General features: G+C 40.6%; 1 protein-coding gene across 1 annotated transcript in view; it reads right to left on the minus strand.

Moving 5' to 3' along the window:
- Positions 1-22,691, minus strand: part of ITK (IL2 inducible T cell kinase) — a 58,071-nt gene that overhangs the window by 33,539 nt on the left and 1,841 nt on the right. The window contains exons 2-4 of the mRNA XM_049647902.1: positions 4,483-4,587; positions 2,801-2,882; positions 881-1,009 (exon numbers count right to left, since the gene is read on the minus strand). Coding sequence (XP_049503859.1) covers positions 881-1,009; positions 2,801-2,882; positions 4,483-4,587 — 316 coding nt within the window. The remainder of the gene's footprint in view (positions 1-880; positions 1,010-2,800; positions 2,883-4,482; positions 4,588-22,691) is intronic.

Consider the following 22,691-nt stretch of genomic DNA (forward strand, 5'->3'; position numbering starts at 1 on the left):
TTGAGCATTCCAAACTGCTCAAGGCGTTCTGTTTCTGTGACCTCACACATCTACCCCAGATGACTGTGAGGAATGCGAGCACATCATGTGTAAAAGTGCTTGCAAGTGAAGTTGCACTTCATTGAAAGGTCAGGTCCCAGAGCCATCACAGAAGAGAAAACCGAGTTACACACCAACCGTGAGTTCCAGAGCCTTGGACCTCCAAGGACCAGAAACAATGTCTTTTGTTTTCATTTTGTATTTAGGCCGTGGCCTCCTTTTCTCTGAGGTTATGGAGATAAACGGCAAATTTGAAGGGGATGCAGTGAAAAGCCACAGAGTACAATAGACAGCTTTTGATTTTACTTTCTTCCCCTCCAAGTGTATAAAGTTGAGCTGGTATAATTAAGCATGTCTGTGATGTGGTGCTACTGTAACAAATAAATAATATTCTATACGTTTGAGGCTTTCTCTACAACTTGAGATTTAAGTAGACCACGCCATTCACATTTTCTAACTTGCGGGTTATATAGTAGTGCTTCCTAAACTTACTTTGCACACAAATCTCCAGGGTATCTTGTTAAAACACAAATTTTGATCTGGCACCTGGGATGGGGCCAGAGAATTTACATTTCTAACTAGCTTCCAGATGATGTTGACACTACTGGTCCAAGGACCACACTTTTAGTAGCAAGGAGCTATAAAGACATAAGGTTTGAAGTGGAAACAGATCAACAGACTAGTGTTAGAGGCGGATGATTTCCCTCCAACAGTTCTGAAGATGCAGAATTTTGTATTCAATCCTCGACACCCGTGATGATGGGAAGCTGAGAGCTTTTACTTCCTCCTACTAGAGAGGTCGGTCATTTTACAAGAAGAAAGGGAATTCCCAGTCTCTTACCATTCTTGGTTGGATCGTACTGGGCACAGCCCACTGCGAGCTTCTCCAGCTGAGCACAGCACCTCCACCTCCCATCCATCCAGAAGTTAGGATGATACATGGGTACCAAACTGTTATTGTTCCTTGTTTCTGAAAGAGATTGGCACCAGCAGAAGAGTTATTTCAGGTTATTCTATCAAGGACAACCAACTTCTCAACTCCTTGAGACTGGACCCTGCTGTGTGAGCCTGAGTGAATAGTACCTGGAATAGTCACAAAAATAGCCTTTTGCCCAAGCATGTACATTTATGGAAGAGTATGTGTTGGATGTGGTCATCATCACGTCTGGGTTCTTGTCTGACCTGGGGTTAATTGTGTGTCCCTAGATTGGGCAACACCCTCATCTGAGCCTCATTTTCCCCACGGTGCAATGAGATTCTTAGACTGGATCAGTGGGCCCCACAGAAGTGCCCAAGGGGCAATGGGAAGACTGAGCGGGAGGGATTCCTGCCCCTTCATCTCTCCCCCCTTCAACCACAGGAATTTTGCTTTTATCCCTTCTAGATTTGTGGCTTTAAAGTTAGATTTTGGCAAGATTAAAAAAAAAAAAGAGGTTCTCCTGCTGAAAGAAAAAAGAAATATAAAAAGTGGAGAACTCGATAGACCATCTCAAATGCTCCTTCCAGCTTTAATATCCTGTGAGTAAACCCCTACGCAGAGGGAGAATGGCCAATGAACATAGTTGGGGTCCTTTTGATAACTTTTTACTCAGTGTTTATTCTGAGCCTCATGACTTGAGAATATTCTCCAGCTTACGCAGCGCTTGTCTGTTCATATCCTATTTGAGACAACAAACTTGGAAGAAGATAAGAATTGTATTTTTATTCTCATTTTCAGATAGAGGCATCACGGCTCTCAAGATTCCAAATGGCTTGCTTATTCTTAGTCCTAATAGCTACTTAGAGACAGATTAATATCTGAACCCACTTCTCCTGCAAACCCAGGGCTTCAGGCTAAGTAACAGGACTACTAATTGAGTTCTTTCTTTGCGTTTCATTCTAAGTGCTGCCATGCCTTAACTCATTTATTTCTTACAATAACCCTGTGTCTGATTATTACAAGTCAGAATTTGTAGATGTAGAAATGAAGACACTGGAAGGTCGGGGAACTTGCCCAAGGTCACATACTAATAATTGGCAGAGCTGGGATTTTCACCTTAGCAGACTGGCTGCACATGTCACGTATACCCAAACGCTGTGCTGGTTCTAATTATGCTGCCAGCAAGGTGAGCCTTAAGAAATACCTTTCCTGATGATCTGAAAGCTTTTAAAGTTAGCTAACATTTATGGGGTGCCAGCGATGGGCCAGGCTAGTTCCGAGGGCTTTACTCACAGCAGTTCTGGAGGCAGGTACTATTATTATCATTCCCTCCTCCTTTCCTTTTTTATAGATGGGGAAACTGAAGCACAGAGCAGCTGAGGCAGTTGCCTACGCACACATGGCTAGTAAGTGGCAGAGCCAGGATTCAAACTCAGGTCATCTAACTCAAGGGCCCATCCTCTTATTATTCCCACTAGACCAGGAGTTGGCAAACTTTTTCTTAAAGGGCCAGATGGTCAATATTTTAGGTTTTGTTCAGCAGCAGGCAAAATCGATATATTATGGAGGTACTTCTATAATCCTTTAACATACGACCATTTAAAAATACAAAAAACTTCTTTAGCTTGGAGCTTTATAAAAACAGGTGGTAGACTGGATTTGTTCGACCCTACATGGTACTGATTGTTGCCTCTTGGGCCCAGGGTGAAAAGTTGGGATCCAACACCAACACCAAAAGTGAGAAATATTTGACCGTCAGCTGTCCTTGATCTTACTACGGAGTCCAAGCCTGCTAGAGGATCAAGGGATCTCAGGGACCGATTTGCATAGGGGAGTTATTACCTTCTTTAAGGGCCAGAACCCAGCGTTGCCGGCTCTCACGGTCTGGAGCAAACACATACAGGAGGTAATTGTCATGCACAACCTGGAGGTACACAGAGTCCAAGATGAGCAGTGTGCCCAGAGAGCAGGATGATTGATAGCAGGCCCATCTAGCTTACTGGGTCAAGAGCGGGCCCTCAGGTGTTTGTCATCATAAAGGCAAACATCTGGGCAATTAGGGGACTGGTGTCCTTTTTATCCAAATATTTGAATTCACACAGGGTGAATCTCCACAGCTCAGACTACTTGTCTGAGATTCCATGTTGCCGGTAAGCAATTGCTAAATTAAAATAGCTGGAGAAAAAGCTCTCCATGTGACAGCATATTTATTTATCATACTAATTTTTAAAAAAATGTTTATTTATTTATTTTTGAGAAAGAGAGAGAACACAAGAAGGGGACAGGCAGAGACAGAGAACGAGAAGGAGACACAGAGTCTGAAGCAGGCCCCAGGCTCCAAGCTGTCAGTTCAGAGCCCAACACAGGACTGGAAACCACAAACTGTGAGATCATGATCTGAGTCAATGTCAGATGCTTAACCCACTCAGCCACCCAGGAGCCCCTCTCATATTAATTTTTAAGTGATTAACAAAATCTTTCTGTCATATGAAAGAGTAAGATATTAGATGAAAAAAATTACAATTGAGACTTTAAAAGCTTCTTATTTTGAAATAATATAAGACACCCAAGAAGTTCCAAAAATAGTACAGGATCCCTGTGTTCTTTTCACCCACCTCTCCCTAATGATTATAGAACCATAGCGCAGTTTCCAAACCAGGAAGTTGACATTGGTCCAAAATGATTAACTAAACTATAGATCTTCTTTGAAATTCACCAGCTTTTTCTCATGAACTCATTTTTAATTGGAATTTTAATGACAGGAAAATACATGTTATTCACTTTAATTACTAAATATTTCAATTCACAGAGGTCAACTTTCTAGTAGGAAAAGAATCCTTTTCTATATCACATTAAAAATGCGATATTTACCCCTCAAATTGGCAAAGAGGAACCGTACCCTAGAATGTACAAAGAGATATCCACTCCTTCAGAGTCATAGATGCCAAGAGTGATGCCAAATTTGGACAATGTCATGACCTAAAGACCAGAGATAACCTTTACCAACTCTGTCCAGTAGAACTGCTTGCAATGATGAAAACATTCTATAATCTGTGCTATCCAGCACATAGCTATTGAACATGTGAAATGTTCATCCATTCAGTGGGCTTAGTGTGACTCAGGAACTGAATTTTCAATATTGGTTAATTTAATTTACATCTAAATATTAAACATACACCTGTAGCTAGTGGCTACTGTAAGTAAATGGTATTAGGCTTAAGAGTATTAGGCTTGGGGCCTTTGATATTTTTTTCTTTGCTCTAGGGGCAGAGAATTGGGACTTTTGTTGAGGCAGGGAAGACATGAGAGAAAGAGAAATGAGGAATTACACATTTTCAAAATTTTGTGATTTGAGGAATGAGTGAATCAATAATTGAAGGAACACAGTAGCTTTCTTCTGGTTTAGTCTAAGACCTAACTATAGATCAGAGTCATCCCTGGTCTACCTTCTATTACAATGACTGAGACTTTCAACCATCATGCAAGGAATGGGAAACTAGCAATCTCAGGCATAGTGGACTTACCTGAAATGGATATTTATAGTGGCATGGGATACTAATGTCACTTTTCACAATCTCAACACATTTGATTCGGGAGAGTTCAATGGAGCCCTTCAATGTGCGCTTTTTCTGTGGGGAAAAAAAGCACATTCCATTTAAAGAAGAGAGAAGACCATATTTTTGTCCAGGTTGGTTGTAGAAATCCACTACTCTATAGATAAGATCCGTTAGCTTTGTAAACTAATCCCCCATGTATCCAGAAGTTACTTCTTGGCCCTTAGTGCCTAAGAGAGACACTCTGAGCCAACTCCTGGGAGAAACTGCCCTGTTAATTGTCTCTAGTGGGGTCACTGATTTTAACTCATTTAGCAAAGGCACCTTATATCTCAGTGACCTTGTGACAAACAGCGGCATTTGTAGAACTTGTAGCTGGGGTGGGTAGTGCAGTATAGGAAACCAACTATACATGTGCCTGTTTTCTCTGTTTTGTGCCTTATTAGCACAGTAGTTGAATTCAGGCATGTCCTGCATGGTGATGTATACTTTCAGTGGCACCTTTCTTTTCTATGTATGGATTCTCCAGGTCCCTTTTATTTATTCACAATCCCACAATGACATTTCTGTAGGACATTTCTGACTCTGCTCTATAACTACCTCTTCTTCACAGCCCCATCATCTGGTCCCATGTCTCATTTCCTTGGAAGTTTGCTAGATTTCTTTCCTTGGTAATTAATTTACATTATGGTCATGCGACAGTCATGACTTATAATGATGCTATAAACATGTTACTCAATTATAAGGGTCCTTGTACTTGGAAAGTGGTTTCCAGGGGATGTTACCCAATGGGAGAGATTCTATTGTGAACTATCAGGCTCCAAGGAAGGCTAGTTAGGGAAAAGTTTTTGTGGAGCAGAAGCTTTTCTCAAGTGCCTGGAATTAGGCTTCCATTGAGAATAGAATTTAATTCAGATATGGAACTGTTGCAAAATACTTTGTTATACCTTATCTTTTAGAAAAAGGTAAAAAATGATGGTGAATTGGGCAAAAGTTGGAAAGGGCTAGGTTCAAAGTTAAGTTCTGTTTTCTTCTTTATTTTCTGTCTGGATGATCTATCCATTGATGTAAGTCGGATGCTAAGGTCCCCAACTATTATTGTATTACTGTCAATTTCTCTCTTTATGTCTATTAACAACTGCTTTATGTATTTAGGTGCTCCAATGTTGAATACATAGATATTTACAGTTGTTATATTCACTCATTGTTGGTTCCTTTATCATTGTGTAATGTCCTGCTTTGTCTCTTGTTACCATTTTTGTTTTAAAGTCTTATTTTGACTAATGTAAGTATTGCTACCCCGGAATTTTGTGTATGTGCATGTCCATTTGCATAGAATATCTTTTTTCATTCCTTCACCTTCAGTCTTTATGTGTCTTTGGTTTTGAAGTGAGTGTTGTAGGCAGCGTACAGATGAGTTTTATTTTTTTATCCATTCTGTCCCCCTATGTCTTGATTGGAGCATTTAGACCATTTATATTTAAGTTATTATTGATAGGTATGTACTTATTGCCATCTTGTTACTTGTTTTCTAGTTGTTTTTGTAGTCCTTCTCTGCAAAGTTGGCTCAGCCTCTAACTAGCAATGTGACCTTGGACAACACATCTCACCTTCCTGTACTTCAATTTTTACATCTACTAAGTGAGGATAGTAATGCCTACCTTGTAAAGATTATTTGGGGAATAAAATGGGTGTATGTAAACAAATTGTTTGGCTTATAATAGGTGCCCTCGATAAAGGGTACTCTCCCAACTAAAGAGGTTAAGGAAATCGTAACTATGGTAAGAGAGTCATGACATCGTAAAATTCTCCAGAAGAGAGCTCAGTCTGTACTTCCTAATTTTTGATACCCAGCCTGTTTGCTGGCCTTTGCTTTAGCAGCTAAGGCACAGAAGTGAGATTAAAAAAAAAGTCAAGAGGTGAAAAGTATCCTTTATCAAATACAAGGAGGCTTTGTGGTGCTTCTTTTTAAATTTTCTTTCTAAAAAATACTTAATTCTTCAAGTATAAAACTTATCTGTGTAAAATAGTATGGAAGTATGTTAAGAAAGTATTTATAGTCTCATATTATTCCACTCTTCTCCACAACCTTGAGGTACCCAAGTTTAACCATTTGGAATGCATTTGTCTTTCCCACACACATTTATAGGATATATACAAACAAAAACAAGCATCTGATTCACATAGTGGTCTACAGCTTGCTTTTGTAACCTAAGGATGTATTAAAAGTTCAGTTTTCCCTTAAAAACCTCTGAAAACATGTGTCCTTTGGGCTCAAAATATCTTCTCATTTAGAGTCTTCCACAGCCAGAAATACATGCCTTGGTCCTGCCCATAATCATAGTTGTTGGCGATGGTTAATCTGTTTTTCAAAAACAGAAGAGCACAAGGGAGTTACCTTTTCAACAACCTTCTGTTGCTATGGGTAAACAGGGAGGCTCAGTTTTGAGGTTATCTTGTTTTTTGACCTTTATTGCATTGTTTCCTTAGTAGTATATATAATAAAATGCAACAAAAAGCTCATGGCAGTAATATGACAACTCTGTTTGCAGACATGTTTGTCCTTGGAACCCACTAAGTCCTGTGCTCCCTGAGAGAAACCAGGACATCTATCACCGAATCTTTAAGGCATAGCGACAAGCCTACAACAGATGCTCAGTCAGAATGATACGAACAAAGGGCACCACTTTGAAACACAATTTAAACAATCTCAGTCAGGTATAAGGCTAATGCATTTATCTACTCAGGAAATATTTACGGGGGAGCCAGCTACAAACTAGGTGCTGTTCTGAGAGCAGGAAATAGATGAACTTGGTAGACTATGTAAAGGAGCTCCCAGTCTTGTTGAGAAGGCAGGCAATGAAACAAGTGCTATAAAGAGAATGGAACAGGTTGAGGTGACCAACTTGTGGACAGGGGAGGCCTGTCTGGAGAGAGGACATTTGAGAAAAGATCAAACAGTTGAAAAAGGATCCAGACATGAAGTCTGGTGGGGAGGGTGGTGGTAAGTACCCTTTGTAAAGTTCACAACAAGAGCAAAAGTCCCAGGGTAGCAAAGTTTTGGATATGTAAGGGTTGTTGCTAGCCTGGGATCATCATAACCGGGGTATAAAGTGGAGGTAAGTATTAACCAGAGTTGTGAGTAGGGATAAAAGTTCTGTGTGCGAGTACTAAAGCAGTGTTGCCTAATAATAGCAGAATGTGAACCATACGTGTAACTTAAAGTTTTCTAGTAGCACATTAAAAGAAAGCAAAAAAAGAAACCATGAAATTAATTTTAAGAACATATTTTTTTTGCCTCATTATATCTAAAATATTCGTTCGATGTGTAATCAACATAAAAAAAATTAATGAGCTACATTACTTTTTTGCTAAGTCCTTGAAATCGTGTATTATACAAGACATCTCAATTTGGACTCGCCACATTTCAAGTGCTCAGTGGCCACACACAGCTCTGGCCCCATTATCGGACAGTGCAGCTTCAAGATACCCAAGAAAGTGTTCTCCTCTAACCTTACATTATATCCTTTGATCTCTTAATATTCATTGACTTTAAACAAGGATTTTAAGACGCATTGTGTTTTAACAGCCTGTCAGGTAAGCTGACCGTCAGGTTAGGTTTATTCTTCAGTAGGAATGGATTTCACATTTCACCATCAAAACTCACTCTTCATCCTAAATGGCTGCCCTGAGGTCAGTTGTCCTCAAATCTCTCAAGATCGGATATGTGAAAAACAAGAGACCGGCTGTGCATCCCCCCCAGCTGGGTCCTGGGGAGTAGCTGGTCCATGAGCTAAACACAGTTTCATCTCTGAGAAATGGTGATTGCCTGTAATCATCCCAAACAACTGTGCTATTTCTGAAAAAATTCCAGGGTAACCCTTCCAAGGAAACCACATAAGAGCCATCAGGAAAAGAAAGACACCAAGTAAAACCTGCCCTCATTCTTGTCATTCCATCTATATCACTTGGGGTGAAAGTCGCAGGACCTCACTTGGCTTGGTCTTTTTTCTCAGCCATGTTCAAAGCTACAGTGTCCTCATATTCCAAAGCTTCTCCCTGGACACCTGACGTGTGTCAAACAGAATCCAACAAGATGCTGGTGCCCACATATTTGCACAAAGGCAAGCTTGTGCCAGCAGCTTTTATATCCCCTTTCTTTTTATGTTAATATATTGTATAAAATAGAATTTTAGATTGTGAGTTTCAAAGAGAGAGGCAGGGAACAAAACCAAAAGAAAGGTCAATTAACATTTTTGAGCACTTCTTATACCTCGGGCACTCAACGGGCCAGAGCCAATTTAATCCCATGATCCTGCAAAGTATCATTGCCCCACCTTGCATGTGAGGAAATTGAGGTTCAGAGAGGCCAAGTCTCTTACTAAGCAGGAGGGCAGGATACAAGCCCAAGCCTAGGACCCCAGAGCCTGAGTGCTTAACTAATGTGTTTCATGGCTCTTGCTCTTCCCCCAACTTCCCACAGGAGATTTTCATTCTCCAAACTCCCCACAGGGAACAATCAATTGCACGATCGATGCACCAAGCTGTGACCCAGCAGACATTTGTCTGTGCCCTATTTGGTTGTGCAATGCTTATGCTGGATTTGAGAGGGAGAACACATTCTCTGCTTCCTCAGAATAATTCCCTCCACTTCACTCCTATAACAGTGGCTCCTTGGCTGTTTGGCTAGTCCAGCAGGTACGACTGTGAGATGCGATGTGTCTGATACCTAAGAAAGGTATCTGAAAAACAGCAGAACTTCAGCTTTCTGCTTTGGAGAGGCAGAATGGGCGACGACTGGAACTTTCAGGTCCGGTAGACCTGCATCTGCCTGACCAGCTGTGCAATCTGAGGCAAGTATCTCAACTTCTCAATTGCCTTGTTGTTTTTAAAGTGAGAATAATAATCGTCCCTGAATCATTGAGCTAACTTAGAGGACTTATAAAAAAGCCATATAAACCTACTAGCAAAATAAACTTCATTCACATAACAAACCAATCACTCAAGTTAAGTTACCCGCTTTCCTTTCCTTTGCTTCCCCCCAAAATAAGACCTTGTTCTCTTGTGTCTACATTTTGGGAGTGATTTTCTTTTGGGCAAATATGGAACCAGGAGCCACCATTTTGGAAGGGCAACATTAATTTTTAACTGACGACACTGGTGATTTTGACATTTTGGAGTCATTTACTTTGCAAATTATCTGTAAAATCAAATTACTTGCAAAATGAAAAGGGGCCTGTTTCCTGGTCTCCCGACCGTGTTGCATTTCCTCTTCCAGGGCTTTTGCTTTCTGCTTTTCTTCAAACTCGCCTGTCAAAACCTTCCTCAAATGGTCATTCTCCAAAGGTTTAACTCACTGATAGATTAAAGGTTGGCTTGTTTCAGAGGAGTTTGGATTAGGACAGATATTAGAAACTGAGGCCAGGAAGGAGCTTTGATAATTGAATTTTGGGCATTAGGGGAGAGAATATTTTTCAAAGGGGGGAGTGAGACATCTAAGACTTTCCCGGATCACACTGTAAAAGTAGCCACATACTGCCTTTATCAGAGTTTCTTTATGATTAGAAAGTCTTACTGGTGATGATTTGAACAAGGCATTTCAAATATTTTGCTCAATGCCTCTTCCAGAGTGTAGTATATTGTACAAATGTGAAATGGCGCAATGACATCATTGAAATTAAAATTGTGTCATGTGAGATGAAACTTAAGTCACTGATTTGAGGGTTATTCCCCTGTGCCTCCCCCACAGCAGAATGCCAGTTCTAAACTTGACTTGAGGGGTCTTCCTGAGTTTTAGTTTCATCCTCTCTGCAACACATGCTCAAGGTAACCCCTGAATTTGCTCCCAGTTTCCCAGCTCAGCTTTCTGTCTTTTATGACAAAGGGTACCTTGTCTCTGCAGGGGAGAAGAGCAGAGATTCAGAACTCACAAACGCCACGGTTTGAAATCTCTGCGGTGACAAGTAACATAGGGCAAACTTGGCTTAGTTCTTTGGGCTTAGTTCTTTTAGTTCTTAAGGTGTAATGAGATTGTTGACAGCTGCCTCTCAGGGTTACTGTGACCTGAGCTGTGGAAAGGTACCCAGCACGTTGCCTAATACCCAATAAAGATGTGATCATTAGTATCTCAATGGAAAACACCAGTTTCTTCTAAAACACTAGTGCAATTTGTGATTCGCTGTTGCTGGCTCCGCTCCCCTCCCCACCCCCATCCCAACCTGTCTTCATCTGGACCTACCTCCATGAATCTTTGCAATTCTGGGAGAATCTGAAATTAAGGGAGCATATTTTGAGGCTCCTGGGCTGACTTAAAGTTAGGAAACTCTGATCCATCCCACACCAGCCTTCTTTCCTTTCCTCTTTTCTGTAACACCTTTTAGTCATAGCTAAACCAGAGTCAACTGGCTTTCCTCACCTCAGCTTTTCACAGTGTGGTTTTTAATGAGGCTGGTTGTGCTGTGGGGAAAACACTCTAGCTACCTTTAAAGTCGTCCATCTTGTTCGTAGTATATCACCCTGACTCTCCAAGAGAAAAACAAAAGTGAGGCTTTTACCCTAAAAGGGAAGAAAAAGCAAGAAGAGAGAAGAAAGAAAGAAAGAAAGAAAGAAAGAAAGAAAGAGAAAGAAAGAAAGAAAATGGACTATACTCTTGTACAATTTCCAGAGGGAAATTTGGGATCTTTCTTAAAAGTATGAGTGGACTTTCTCACAAGAGACTGTTAAGAGCAAATACTTGTGGGAACAGTTCTGGTGTTTGGCAGTAGGAAGAGAGCTTTCTTTCAACCTCATATCTTTCTATACTCTTTCACTTTTGTACCATGAACTTGTATTTATAATATTTAAAAACAGTTAATTGAAATATAAACAAATGTGTTTTCCTTATAGGATTTATCCAATAGGAACATTTGTTCAAAATATATCAAGGTGTAGGGAGAAGGAATTCATAACGGCCTTATTTATTTCAATAAAAAAAACCTAGAGAACCTTAAATATTCATCCATAGACAAATGGTTAAATTAGTTATGGTTCATCCATTCTGTAGCCGTTAACAAAGAGGTCTACATGGAGGAACAAAAATGTATACATTAACTGAAAAAAGCAGGTGCAGAGCAAAAGATGGAGCCTCACTGCATTTTTGGAAAGAGAAATAATAAAATGCATAATAGTAAATGCAAAACTCAAATAATACAAGAAGGAACCCTGCTAACACTGGCTCTCCCTCGTGGGTGGCACTGTAGCCGACTTTGACAGGGTAAGTGTGATGTTTCGGTAATATTTGAAGTTGTTGCAGGGAGCATGTAAATTTACTAAGCAGAAAAGTGAAAATAATATTTTAAAGCAGTCAGAAATTTAAAAACACCACCCTGTACTACAACTTTGCAGATTTCTGTGGGAGAGGGCTGAGGGGTACACATCGAATGCTGGGTGTGCAAAATGATGCAGCTTTTTGCCCTTGTAGCCTCCTGACCCCATTAGCAGTCAGTGGCAGCCAGGCAGCCCCTGTCACCTGCTCTTCTTTCTTCTTTACCCATGGAGGTTCAAGTTCACGACGGGTCCTCTTATCTTCTTCTTTTTTTTTTTTTAATTTTTTTTTAACGTTTGTTTATTTTTGAGACAGAGAGAGACAAAGCATGAACGGGGGAGGGTCAGAGAGAGGGAGACACAGAATCTGAAACAGGCTCCAGGCTCTGAGCTGCCAGCACAGAGCCCGACGCAGGGCTCGAACTCACGGACCGCGAGATCATGACCTGAGCCGAAGTCGGCCGCCCAACTGACTAAGCCACCCAGGCGCCCCTCTCATCTTCTTCTTGGGTGATAACCATTTTCTTCATAGATTCCATATGCTTTTATGTGGGTATATTTATTTTAGAAGTAAAGCAATACTTCAGGAATAATTTCTAGGTCTCGTTTATGTTAGATAAATATATAATGGTCCTAGTCTTTCAAAAGCATTTTTGTTTAAATTTGTTTTCAAAAGTGAGCAGAGAAAAGGACTTATATAGAAACCAAGAGCAAGAAGTGGGTGCTGAAGTAAATCTTCAAGGTTCTCTGCACATTTTGTCTCTGTTCTGTGAATGCTTTTTCAAAACCCTCCTTCTTTCCAGAATAGGCCATTTGAGATTTCTAATGAATTTGAAACTATATTTTTTTATATGCCTTTCAAACATTGGAGAGTCAGTAGCCAAAGCATATAAATTAATAACAACCTCACTACGTTTCAGAAAATAACCCTAGCACAGAGGTGATGATCAACGAATATTTGTTAATTGGTTGATTGAAGGAACAGCAGGTTAGACTAAGTGTGCAGCAGAAAGTGTTGTGTGTGAACCCTATGACAAAACTCTTGATAGGATTGATTTGAATAAGATTTCCAGAATGATTGGCAGGTGGATGCAAATCTCTTGACAATGAAAAGATAGGTCAAAACCAGTCTGCACAAAGGGCTGAGCTAATAAAGAGCTCCTACAAATTATTAAGGAAAATATTAACAACATTATGAAGAAATGGGAAAAGGAATATAAATTGTTCTTAAATATAGGAAAAAAGGCTCAAACTTACTATGAAAACAGAAATGCAAATAATTGATACCGAGATACCATTTCTTAAACCTGTCAGACTTGCAAAGATCAAAACGTATGGTAATGGTGTTGGTGAGGTTTTGATAAAGCAAGCATCTCACATGTGGCCCTGGAGAATGTTCATTGGCACAACCTCTACGGAGAATAATTTGGTCATGTTCAATGAGATAACAGATGCAAATATCCTTTGACATAGCAATTCTACTTCTGGAAATGTTATCTATAGACCAAGGTTTCCCAACCTTGGCACTATTAACAACATAGGCTGGATAATCCTTTGTTGTGAGTTTGTCCTGTGCCTTGTAGAAGGCTTAGCAGCATGCTGGACTCTACCCAAAAATGTCAGTAGCACTCCCCTCCTTAGTTATGAAAATGAAAAAATTTCCAGGCATTGCCAAAGATGGGCAAAATCACCTGTTACAGACATACTGAAAGTGACATAAAGATGAGGTTATTCATTCCTTGTCATTTGCAATGACAAAAAAAAAAAATTGGAAACAGACTGAATGTCCATCATTAAGGTAACTTTTTATCCATTCAGTGAAATATTATGCATCCACAAAAAAGAATGAAGAAGCTCTTTGCATATAGGTATGGTTTGATCTTCAAGAAGTATTGCTAACCAACCAAAAGAAAAGCTAAGAAGTATGTCACATAGAGTATGCTACTGTTGCATAAAAAGGAGGACAAGAAGAATACTGATTTGTGTTTACATATGTATGCATAAAGTATCATTGGAAGAACTGATAGGAAATTGATTATATTGGTTGCTTTCAGGCACTGAAGCGCTGTGGCTTAGGATAAAGGTGGGAGATGGCCATTTCATAACATTTTGTAACTGTTTTTTTTAAAAAATGTATGTGAATGTATTATCTATTCATGAATTTTTTTTAAAAGTTAGTCTATATTTTGCAGAAGATGACCTGAAAAAGTGGCTACTAATAAAGAGACCTGAAGTCCAACAGGCACACAGGCAAGGGGGCAAGAGTTCATTCCACCAGCAGTTCTGTTTTGTGCATTAATATTAATTTGCAACACAGATGAGAGCAAAGTGAACAGCACTAACCTAATGTCATTGAGATTTATAAAGAATTAGAATAACTTTCTCTGGAGTTCAGAGAAATTTGGAGGTCAGACAGCTTGTGATTGCAGGCTCACTTGCCCCTGACTCACAGCTTTCTAGGTAGAGCAGGGGGTCTGAGAGGATCTCTTTTGCCTGTCTCTTCTATGTTCACCTTTCCAAGTGCTCTGGTCTTTGTGGATGCACCTGTGCCTCTAAATGTCCAGGGGGATTATTACATTTCACTCTCTGAACAGACTAAGTGTCTGCTATTTTAAAGCAAAGAATCATGAATGGTGATTCATGTTGCTATTCCATGGATTCTGTGTTTCCAATCTTCCATTTGCAACCCACCCGCGCGCTCTCCACCATTGTGTAGTTCCACCAACTGGTACCATGGACTTAATGTTATTATTTAAATGGATTGATTTTTCACCTCAACAAATTTACTCTAAAGGGAAGTTTTAAATCACTACCATATGTTTAAAAATACTTTTTTTCTGAAGTAAATTATAATAAACATACATATATAAGTATTAAATTAAAAAATGTCAGAACCAGATCTGTCCATGTACCATCTAGAGTGCACCTAGTGGTACCCCACTTTGGGAAACACTTAATTGGGTCACTATACATGAAATTGGCCATAGCATGGACTGCGAAAGTGGCTACATTTGGTATTAGTGCCCTCGATCTCACTTTTTGGGCCCTTGGTCCTGGCTTATAGCCCTGTTTGGTGGTCTTTTTCCTGTATTATCACTCTGGGTATAACATTCCCAGGATGTTATTCTCAGAAAGTGCCCAATGAGGGGTACTTATGAATGGCTAGTCCAGTAAACTAAACAGAGCTGAGGTTCATACAGCATCTTTCCTTGGCAAAGGTCACCCCAGGAGCAGAGCCTCAGGTTTATAAGGTCAGGAACTCATTTTTGTCAGCTCACAGAGTCCGGTGGACAGGAACACACTCTGCAAAATCACAAGTGACTGGCGAATTCGCAACCTTGCAGTGAGAAACAGACTGGCCAAGATGCTTGTATCAGTTTTGCAGAGAATTCTTGGAGATACTACTAGGGAAACCAAAATGATATCAGAAAAGCATATGTTAGGGGCGCCTGGGTGGCTCAGTCGGTTAAGCGTCCGACTTCAGCCCGGGTCACGATCTCGCGGTCCGTGAGTTCGAGCCCCGCGTTGGGCTCTGGGCTGATGGTTCAGAGCCTGGAGCCTGCTTCCGATTCTGTGTCTCCCTCTCTCTCTGCCCCTCCCCCGTTCATGCTCTGTCTCTCTATGTCTCAAAAATAAATAAACATTAAAAAAAAATTAAAAAAAAAAAAAAGAAAAGCATATGTTAGTGGGATCAACGTATAGGGAATTACCAAAGCCCAAGGAAAGATGCTGTTTTTAACATGTACTACCACTACTGTGACCCTGGGCAAATTTCTGAACTTCTCCATGTCTCAATTGCTTCCTCTCTAAAACAGAATATTACTTTTAGCTTCTGCAGAGAACTGTGAGGGTTACATGAGAAAATTCATAGGAATGTGTTCAGTCTTCTTGCAGTGATGCTAGTTATTGTTGTCAATGATATTGTTGTGCTGTCATTCAGGTAAACTTGGGGGGCCCTGCTCCAGACCTCTATTATACAGTGTTGTTCATTGAAACTCACCAATGAACCCTTGGCCCAACTCTCTCTTCTCAGCCACCATGGCTGCTAAGACTCCTCGAACCCAAACAAGCTTAGATCTGAAAATACATTTAATCTAACTTTTAATGTTTGTCCCAGATGTGTGGCCTAGGAAAAGACACTTAGCTACTCTAAGCCTCTCCTTTCTCATCAACAAAATGGGGATCTTTTGCAAAGTAGGAAGCTTTTTGGCACTTGTTAAATCCTACTACATGTATGGTGGGTTCATGTACATATATATGACTGACTTTATATCAAATCATTTGATCCATGTATAGTATAAAAAATTATGTATCTTCCCCCTTTCTCACCGTAACATTCAAAGTCTATAAAAATAGTGCACTTGAAAAATCACCACAACAATGGGATTCTTTGGTTTTCCTAAGTTCCTTCTTAGAAACACAGTCTTCCCTAATGGTTCTGGTCACTTCTGGTGGCTGCATGCATTGCTTCAATCTCTGTAAGATGATGTAGCAGCAAATGATAGAGGCCATAAAATAATCTTATTTTATGACAAATGTAGTATTCTATCCTAAGGACATGATTTTTAAAAGGAGACAGGTTTATGTTAGGTATATTAGCATTTTTCAGTGTTCTGACTGAAACATGTTCATACCCAGAAACAACCTGAATGTCAAAGAATAGATGACAAAGAATTGATGACAAGTTATCATTTTTTTCAAGTATGTAGAACAGATAAGTATCTCTCTGAAGTGAACTAGTTCAATCATGAAAAAAATCATATGTATGAAAAAATGATTACTTTGGGACCATGTAGATAAGTAGAAATGTATCTATAAAAGAACAAATGAAAAAAGTAGAATATAAAATTATCATGCATTATGATTAGAACTACATGAAATTTATGTGTACGTAAGAGCACAGGTCATTCTCACAGAGACTGTAAATTGATGCCTGTAGACAAAAGAGTTACAGAGAATACTTCTGCATAACTATTTCATTAATTTTTTAAAATAGTGTGAGTATATGAACATTTGCTGCTCTGTCTCTTGTGATTAATCAAAGTGGGTTCAACCTGATTCTAATTGGTTTTTCGTCTTTGCTGCTTGCTAATGGCTGGCTGAGCTCCAGGTTGGCCCTGAGCACCTTTCCACCAAGACATGCAGGAGGAGGATTCCAGACAAAGTATCCCCAGAAGAGGGAGGTTATAGGATGTCAGCAAGAACCCCTCTCTTGAACTCAGTATGTTCACTTCTCTGTTCTGTACACAGGCCAAGCCTTTTCCTACTTCACAAGCTTCACACTGGCCGTGCCCTGTGCCTGAAATGCTTTTCTTCATTTCTTCAGGTCACTAGATCTTTCTCATCCTCCAGGCCCTAGCCTGGCTATAAATTCCTTCTCTGGCTACCCTTCTTCCCAACTCAGCGCCAGCTCCTGCTTAGTCTTTCCACAGAACCTACCACCGTCTGTATCTGCCCCATATATTTATGTACTTGTGGTTGTCTGCCTTCTCTACTAGCTAAGCTTGTGAGGGCAGACACCTTTCCTCTGTTATTTATCACCATATTCTTGGCATGTAGCCTGAAGCATGGCACATAGTAGATGTCAAGACATGCTTGCTGAACAAATGAATGAAACTTTACATACCAAAAAAGAAACATTTCCTTGATACAGTGTTAGGTTTAAAATAATGGGATGCTGCTGAGAGTGGCTTCTCTAATGTTGTTTCTTTGATTATCAAACAACTATATCTAGCACCACAGTATTAGTGGAAAGATGTGCTCTGTGATTTGATTCTCCATACTGCCACTGCCTTGAGACTACTATTTGTGTGTATATTTTCTACTTATTGTTACTATTTTTTTTAATTAGAATTTCTGTTATGGTAAAATAATGATGATGATGATGATAATAATAAAACTTTAGCACAAATATATGTAGTTGGGGGGGGGAAAGTCCTATATTTCAATTTTTATAACAAGTAAGTGTAATTTCTATGACTTTGTAAATATTAAAATAGGAATATGTAGCAAAGAGCTTGCTTATGAATACCTTAACATTAATGGGAATTATATGACAAACGAGACTTTCGATCAGGTTCTTATTTAATTAAAATCCTGACAAATTTACTGAAATTTCAAGGAACTGAGCAGACATCGGATCTAAAAAGGGAATTTTAGATACATGGAAAGCCATTTCAGAGCTTCTGTTTCCGTCCCTGGATCACTTTAAGTGAAGCCCCATAGTGTCATGAAGTCAAACCCAGACGGACCTCTGGATGAAAATTGGGTCCTGGAAGATTTATTTTCTTCAGTAGGCCTAATAACTTATGAAGTGGAATAACTTATTACTAGTTGGGTAAGAAAATGGAGAGATAAGGATTTACCTATTTGACCTATGAAAACTTGAGAAGAGCTTTAAAACAGTTTTCTGTGGGGCCCATTTCTGAGTTTGTTATGAAGATGTCTTGTTTTACATAGACCTCGTAGTTCAAGAAACCGAGCTCTTGTGTTTTACAATTAAACCTTTCTCCCAGACTGAGTCAAAAACCGAGCCCTTACATTTATAGTGTTGCTCCGTGGCCTATTTTTACTGAAATGCTGGTTGATGGATGCACCAGCCCCTGAGCAGTCGGAATCAAATTTAATTTTAATGTGGGAGTATTTGCCTCCAAAATAGAAACTCTCCATCCACTAGCTTTCTCCATAAAACATCAACATCACATCATAAAGGCAAAAATCAGTTCACAAAGAAAATCTATTAAGGTAGACATTGAAACCGCATGTTTTTGGCCTTGAGTGGCCTGAATTGCAAAATACTTTGCCTCAGATCCTTACTTCTCTTTGCCTAGCTAGACAAGGCCCACATTTTTAGCTCCCAGATGCTCTTTGGAATTCAATTTGAGTTTTGTGATCTTTGTTCATTTATTGGGTATTTATCGACCACGTACTATGCACCCTGCACTGTTCTAGGTATTGGTGATGCAGTGATGAGCAAGGTCCTCCTGCTCTCATCCCAGGGGCTGCACAGATAGAAAACAAACAGGGAAGCACATCAGTAAACCCAATAGGTACATGCAGATACTGATATATTGAAGTATCTGTGTGCTAAAGAAATGAAAAGAAAGAAGAAGAAAAGGAAAGAAACAGGATCCTGGGAAAATATTTAAAGAGATGGAAACAATAAAGAATCAGTCCTGCAAACACCTGAGGTGTTCCTGGCAGTGGGAACAGCTAATGCAAAGACCCTGCATTTGCAGGCTCTGAGAGCAAGCACCCCCTAAGTGTATCCCTCAGTTGCCTCCCCCTAGTCCTGGCCTGTCCAAAGTCCCTAGAGTGAGCATGAGCTTGGAGTGCTCAAGGTTCAGGAAGAAGGCAGATGTGGTAGAAGCCTGGTGAGTAACGGAAATGTGGTGTGAAATGAAATAGGAAATGCAGATAAGGACCCCCGGATGAAGAGTCTTGTAGGCCATAGCTGAGAATTTCCTTAAATACTCTAAGCAGCCATGGAAGGCTTAAAAGTAGAGAGTAAGATCTGATTTATCATTTATTGTAAGATCATTTTAAAAGTTCATGAAAGAAAGGAAAGAAGGAAGGAAAGAAGGAAGGAAAGAAGGAAGGAAAGAAGGAAAGAAGGAAGAAAAAAGAGAACAGAGTAGTGGGGTCTGGGTGGAGGGCTGGCCCACCTGCTGGTTCTTGCATGTGCCTCTCTGACCCACCTCTTAAAATTCCAACCTCCTGAATCCTCCTCTTCCTCTTTTAAGGCTGGGACATGAATTTCTAACTCCGGGGAGTCTTATTTGCTGACTCTTACAGCCAGAACTCTTCCTTTTGAAGTCCTATATAAATTGCTTTGTTCTCTACTCTTGGAATTGAGCCTTGTTCTATCAGGAGTTCATTTGTGAAACTCTAACCTCTCCAAAGGTATGTCTATCCCTCATGTCCTTGCTCTTTCCCTCCTTTTCTTCCTTCCACAAATAATGCATGAGTGAGTAGTATGTGCTAGGCGCTGTTATAAACACTGACGCTGCCATCTTTACCAAATTGGGTGCTGGCTCTCATAAAGCTTATAATCTAATGGAGGGTGGGCTGGGGGAGTGACATTAGCACAGCAATCACGTTAACAAGTGGGTAATTACGAGTCTGGGATGTGCTCCAAAGAGAGGGTAGGCATTGCTAAGGCAGAGCATAACAGGAGTAGATGGCCTAGTCTGGAGAAATCAAGGAAGGCTTCCCGGGGCAAGCGACATTCAAAATGAGGGACTTAAAGTCACAGCAAATCTTATGTAGCTGGATCCCAGAGAGATGGGAGAAAAAGGGACACGAACTGAGAGGGAAGACGGCATGTGACAGACTCTGGTGTCCTCTCTAGATCTAAGGGGAGAACCTCTGCAGGGACATGTCCGGATCGTCAGGAAGCAATCACAGTCACCATGTGTCACGCTGGCTGCTGTGTAGGGAATAGGTTGGGGGGCGACTGGGGCAGAGTGGGTGCAGGGAGACCATTAGGAGGTGGTAGCAGTCCCAGGTGAGAGCTGCTGGTGGCTTTCCCGAGGAAAGTGACCATAGAAAATGGGGAGAAGTAGACAGCAGTATTAGTTCCTATTATTATTAGAATAATGGTAACCTCCCTCTCATTAAAAGGAAGCAGGATCAAGAAGGAATGTTTAATCATTTTTACAAAAAAAAATTTTTTTAATGTTTCTTTATTATTGAGAGACAGAGAGACGCAGAGCATGAGCAGGGGAGGGGCCCAGAGATGGAGAGACGCAGAATCTGAAGCAGGCCCCGGGCTCTGAGCTGTCAGCGCAGAGCCTGACGCGGGGCTCGAACTCACAAACCGCGAGATCATGATCTGAGCCGAAGTCAGATGCTTCACTGACTGAGCCACCCAAGTGCCCCAGGAATGTTTAATCATTACAAAAAATGTAGAGTCACACAGCCTTAAGCAACTTACACAAAGCTACATAGCTTTTAAGTGAGGAGCTGGTCTTTGACCCAGATGTGTCTGACACCAGACGCTGTGTTTTTGATTGCTGTGCAAGGAAAAGCAAGGAAAGAGGGACCATCTCCTGACCTGTCATCTTTAATTCAAGAAGGATGCATGCTCCAAGAGATGTTTCTGCTGCTAGATTCGACTGCAGGCTAATGGGGAGAGCCCATGTGAAGTGGAGACCCATAACCAGACCCTGAGTAGAATGGTGGTCTTGACTGTCCCACATACAGGTAATGGCTCCCACACTATGGTGAAAAGAACACGCTTGATCCCTAAGGTGCAGAGACATTAAAACCAGGAAACCTTTCCAGTTCTCCTGAGGGTCCTTCAGAAGATCATTAGTACCGAGCTTATGACATGCCTTCCTTATGAAATACTCAACATCGCCTGGAGGCATTGGGGCCCTCACTTTACAAATAGCAAACAGAGGCTTAAAAAGGTTCAAAGACCTTTCCTGAGACCCCACATCCAGAAAGTAATAAAGCCAGAAGTTGAATCCAGCTCTACCTAGCTATACTGGCCTCACCAATCAGTGATGCTTGTGTCCGTCTGTGCTGTCCCTTCCATGCCATGCTCACTTGAACTACCCAAGGCCCTCCCTCCATTTCTCTTTTGCCCCTGGAAATAATCTAATTTCAGTCATGTGCAAACTAAGCATGTGGCTTGGTTGGTGACTCCCTCTCCGGAGACTATTTGTATTCAAAGCTGTCATTGGTATGTTGGAGTTGGCTTGCTGTGGGCCATGAGGGCTGACTGCTAAATCTGGAGGAATTTTGTGAGCCAGTAGACATCACACCAGTAGTTTGAAATTGGCCATGATGGGAGTATTTACACCAGAGAAATCAGCAAACACTATGGATTAGAGCTGCCTGATGCTCTCCACTGCCACTACCACTGTAGGCTAGTTCAACATTTATCAGCACACTGGGGGCCCTAATCTCATTGTCCTCTGTTAATGAATGCCAGGCATCAGGGACCACTTTGCAACGAATTTGGCAGGCACAGGGTGGTGTCTGAAAGCATGCCTGCCAGCGACCCACCACCTGCCAACATTATGCTTCTTTCTGGGCCACTGCTCCGGCAGGCTGAGGCGCTTCCCGGCTCCCTTGAAAACACTCACACATTTCAACACTAGACACCAGAGCGAAATCGGTGTCAAAATAACAGGCTCAATCAGGATGGATATTTAGACATGGATATTTAAAATTATAAAATGGATATTTTAAAGTTAGAAAAAAAAACATACTTAATTTGCAAAATTATGGAATGTTTTTCTGAGTAGGTAGAAGGATTACTTTCTGTATGATGTCATAAGTCCACAGTATTTTAAGACAGGGCAAGAAACATAATTTTCCAAATGAGAAAAGAGAAAAAGAAGCTGTGACCTCGAGAGGGGCAATGGTTGCCTCAGCATCACACATTTCGTAATGCATGAATGTATGTCTCTCTCCACAGGCTTGTATTTAGTCACAGAAGAGAAGGAATCCAGGAACCTGATGTTAGCTTGACTTTGAACATTTTCCTTCATTTGAAAATGAATATGTTATGCCACCCTGCTAGCTCCTTCCGAGACGTGATGATGATACAAAAAAAAGGCTAATTTTTACTAGGCGTTTACTAGGTGACAGAACTTATGCTAAGTACTTTACGTATTAAGTTGAACTATTTGAAATCGCCACTGTCTGGCCTGTCTTGATCCACTGAGTGGTAATTTCAAATAGTTCAGTCTAAATACATTCTCTCTGTTAGTCTTTACCACGTTCTCATGACATGGGTACTGTTAACATACCCGCTTTACAGATGGTAAGACTGAGGCTTTAATTTTTTTAATATTTATTTATTTATTTTTGAAAAACAGTGAGAGAGAGAGAGAGAGAGAGAGAGAGAGAGAGAGAGAGAGAGA

The sequence above is a fragment of the Panthera uncia genome (assembly GCF_023721935.1).
Source record: "Panthera uncia isolate 11264 chromosome A1 unlocalized genomic scaffold, Puncia_PCG_1.0 HiC_scaffold_17, whole genome shotgun sequence".
NCBI classification, from domain to species: Eukaryota; Metazoa; Chordata; class Mammalia; order Carnivora; family Felidae; genus Panthera; species Panthera uncia.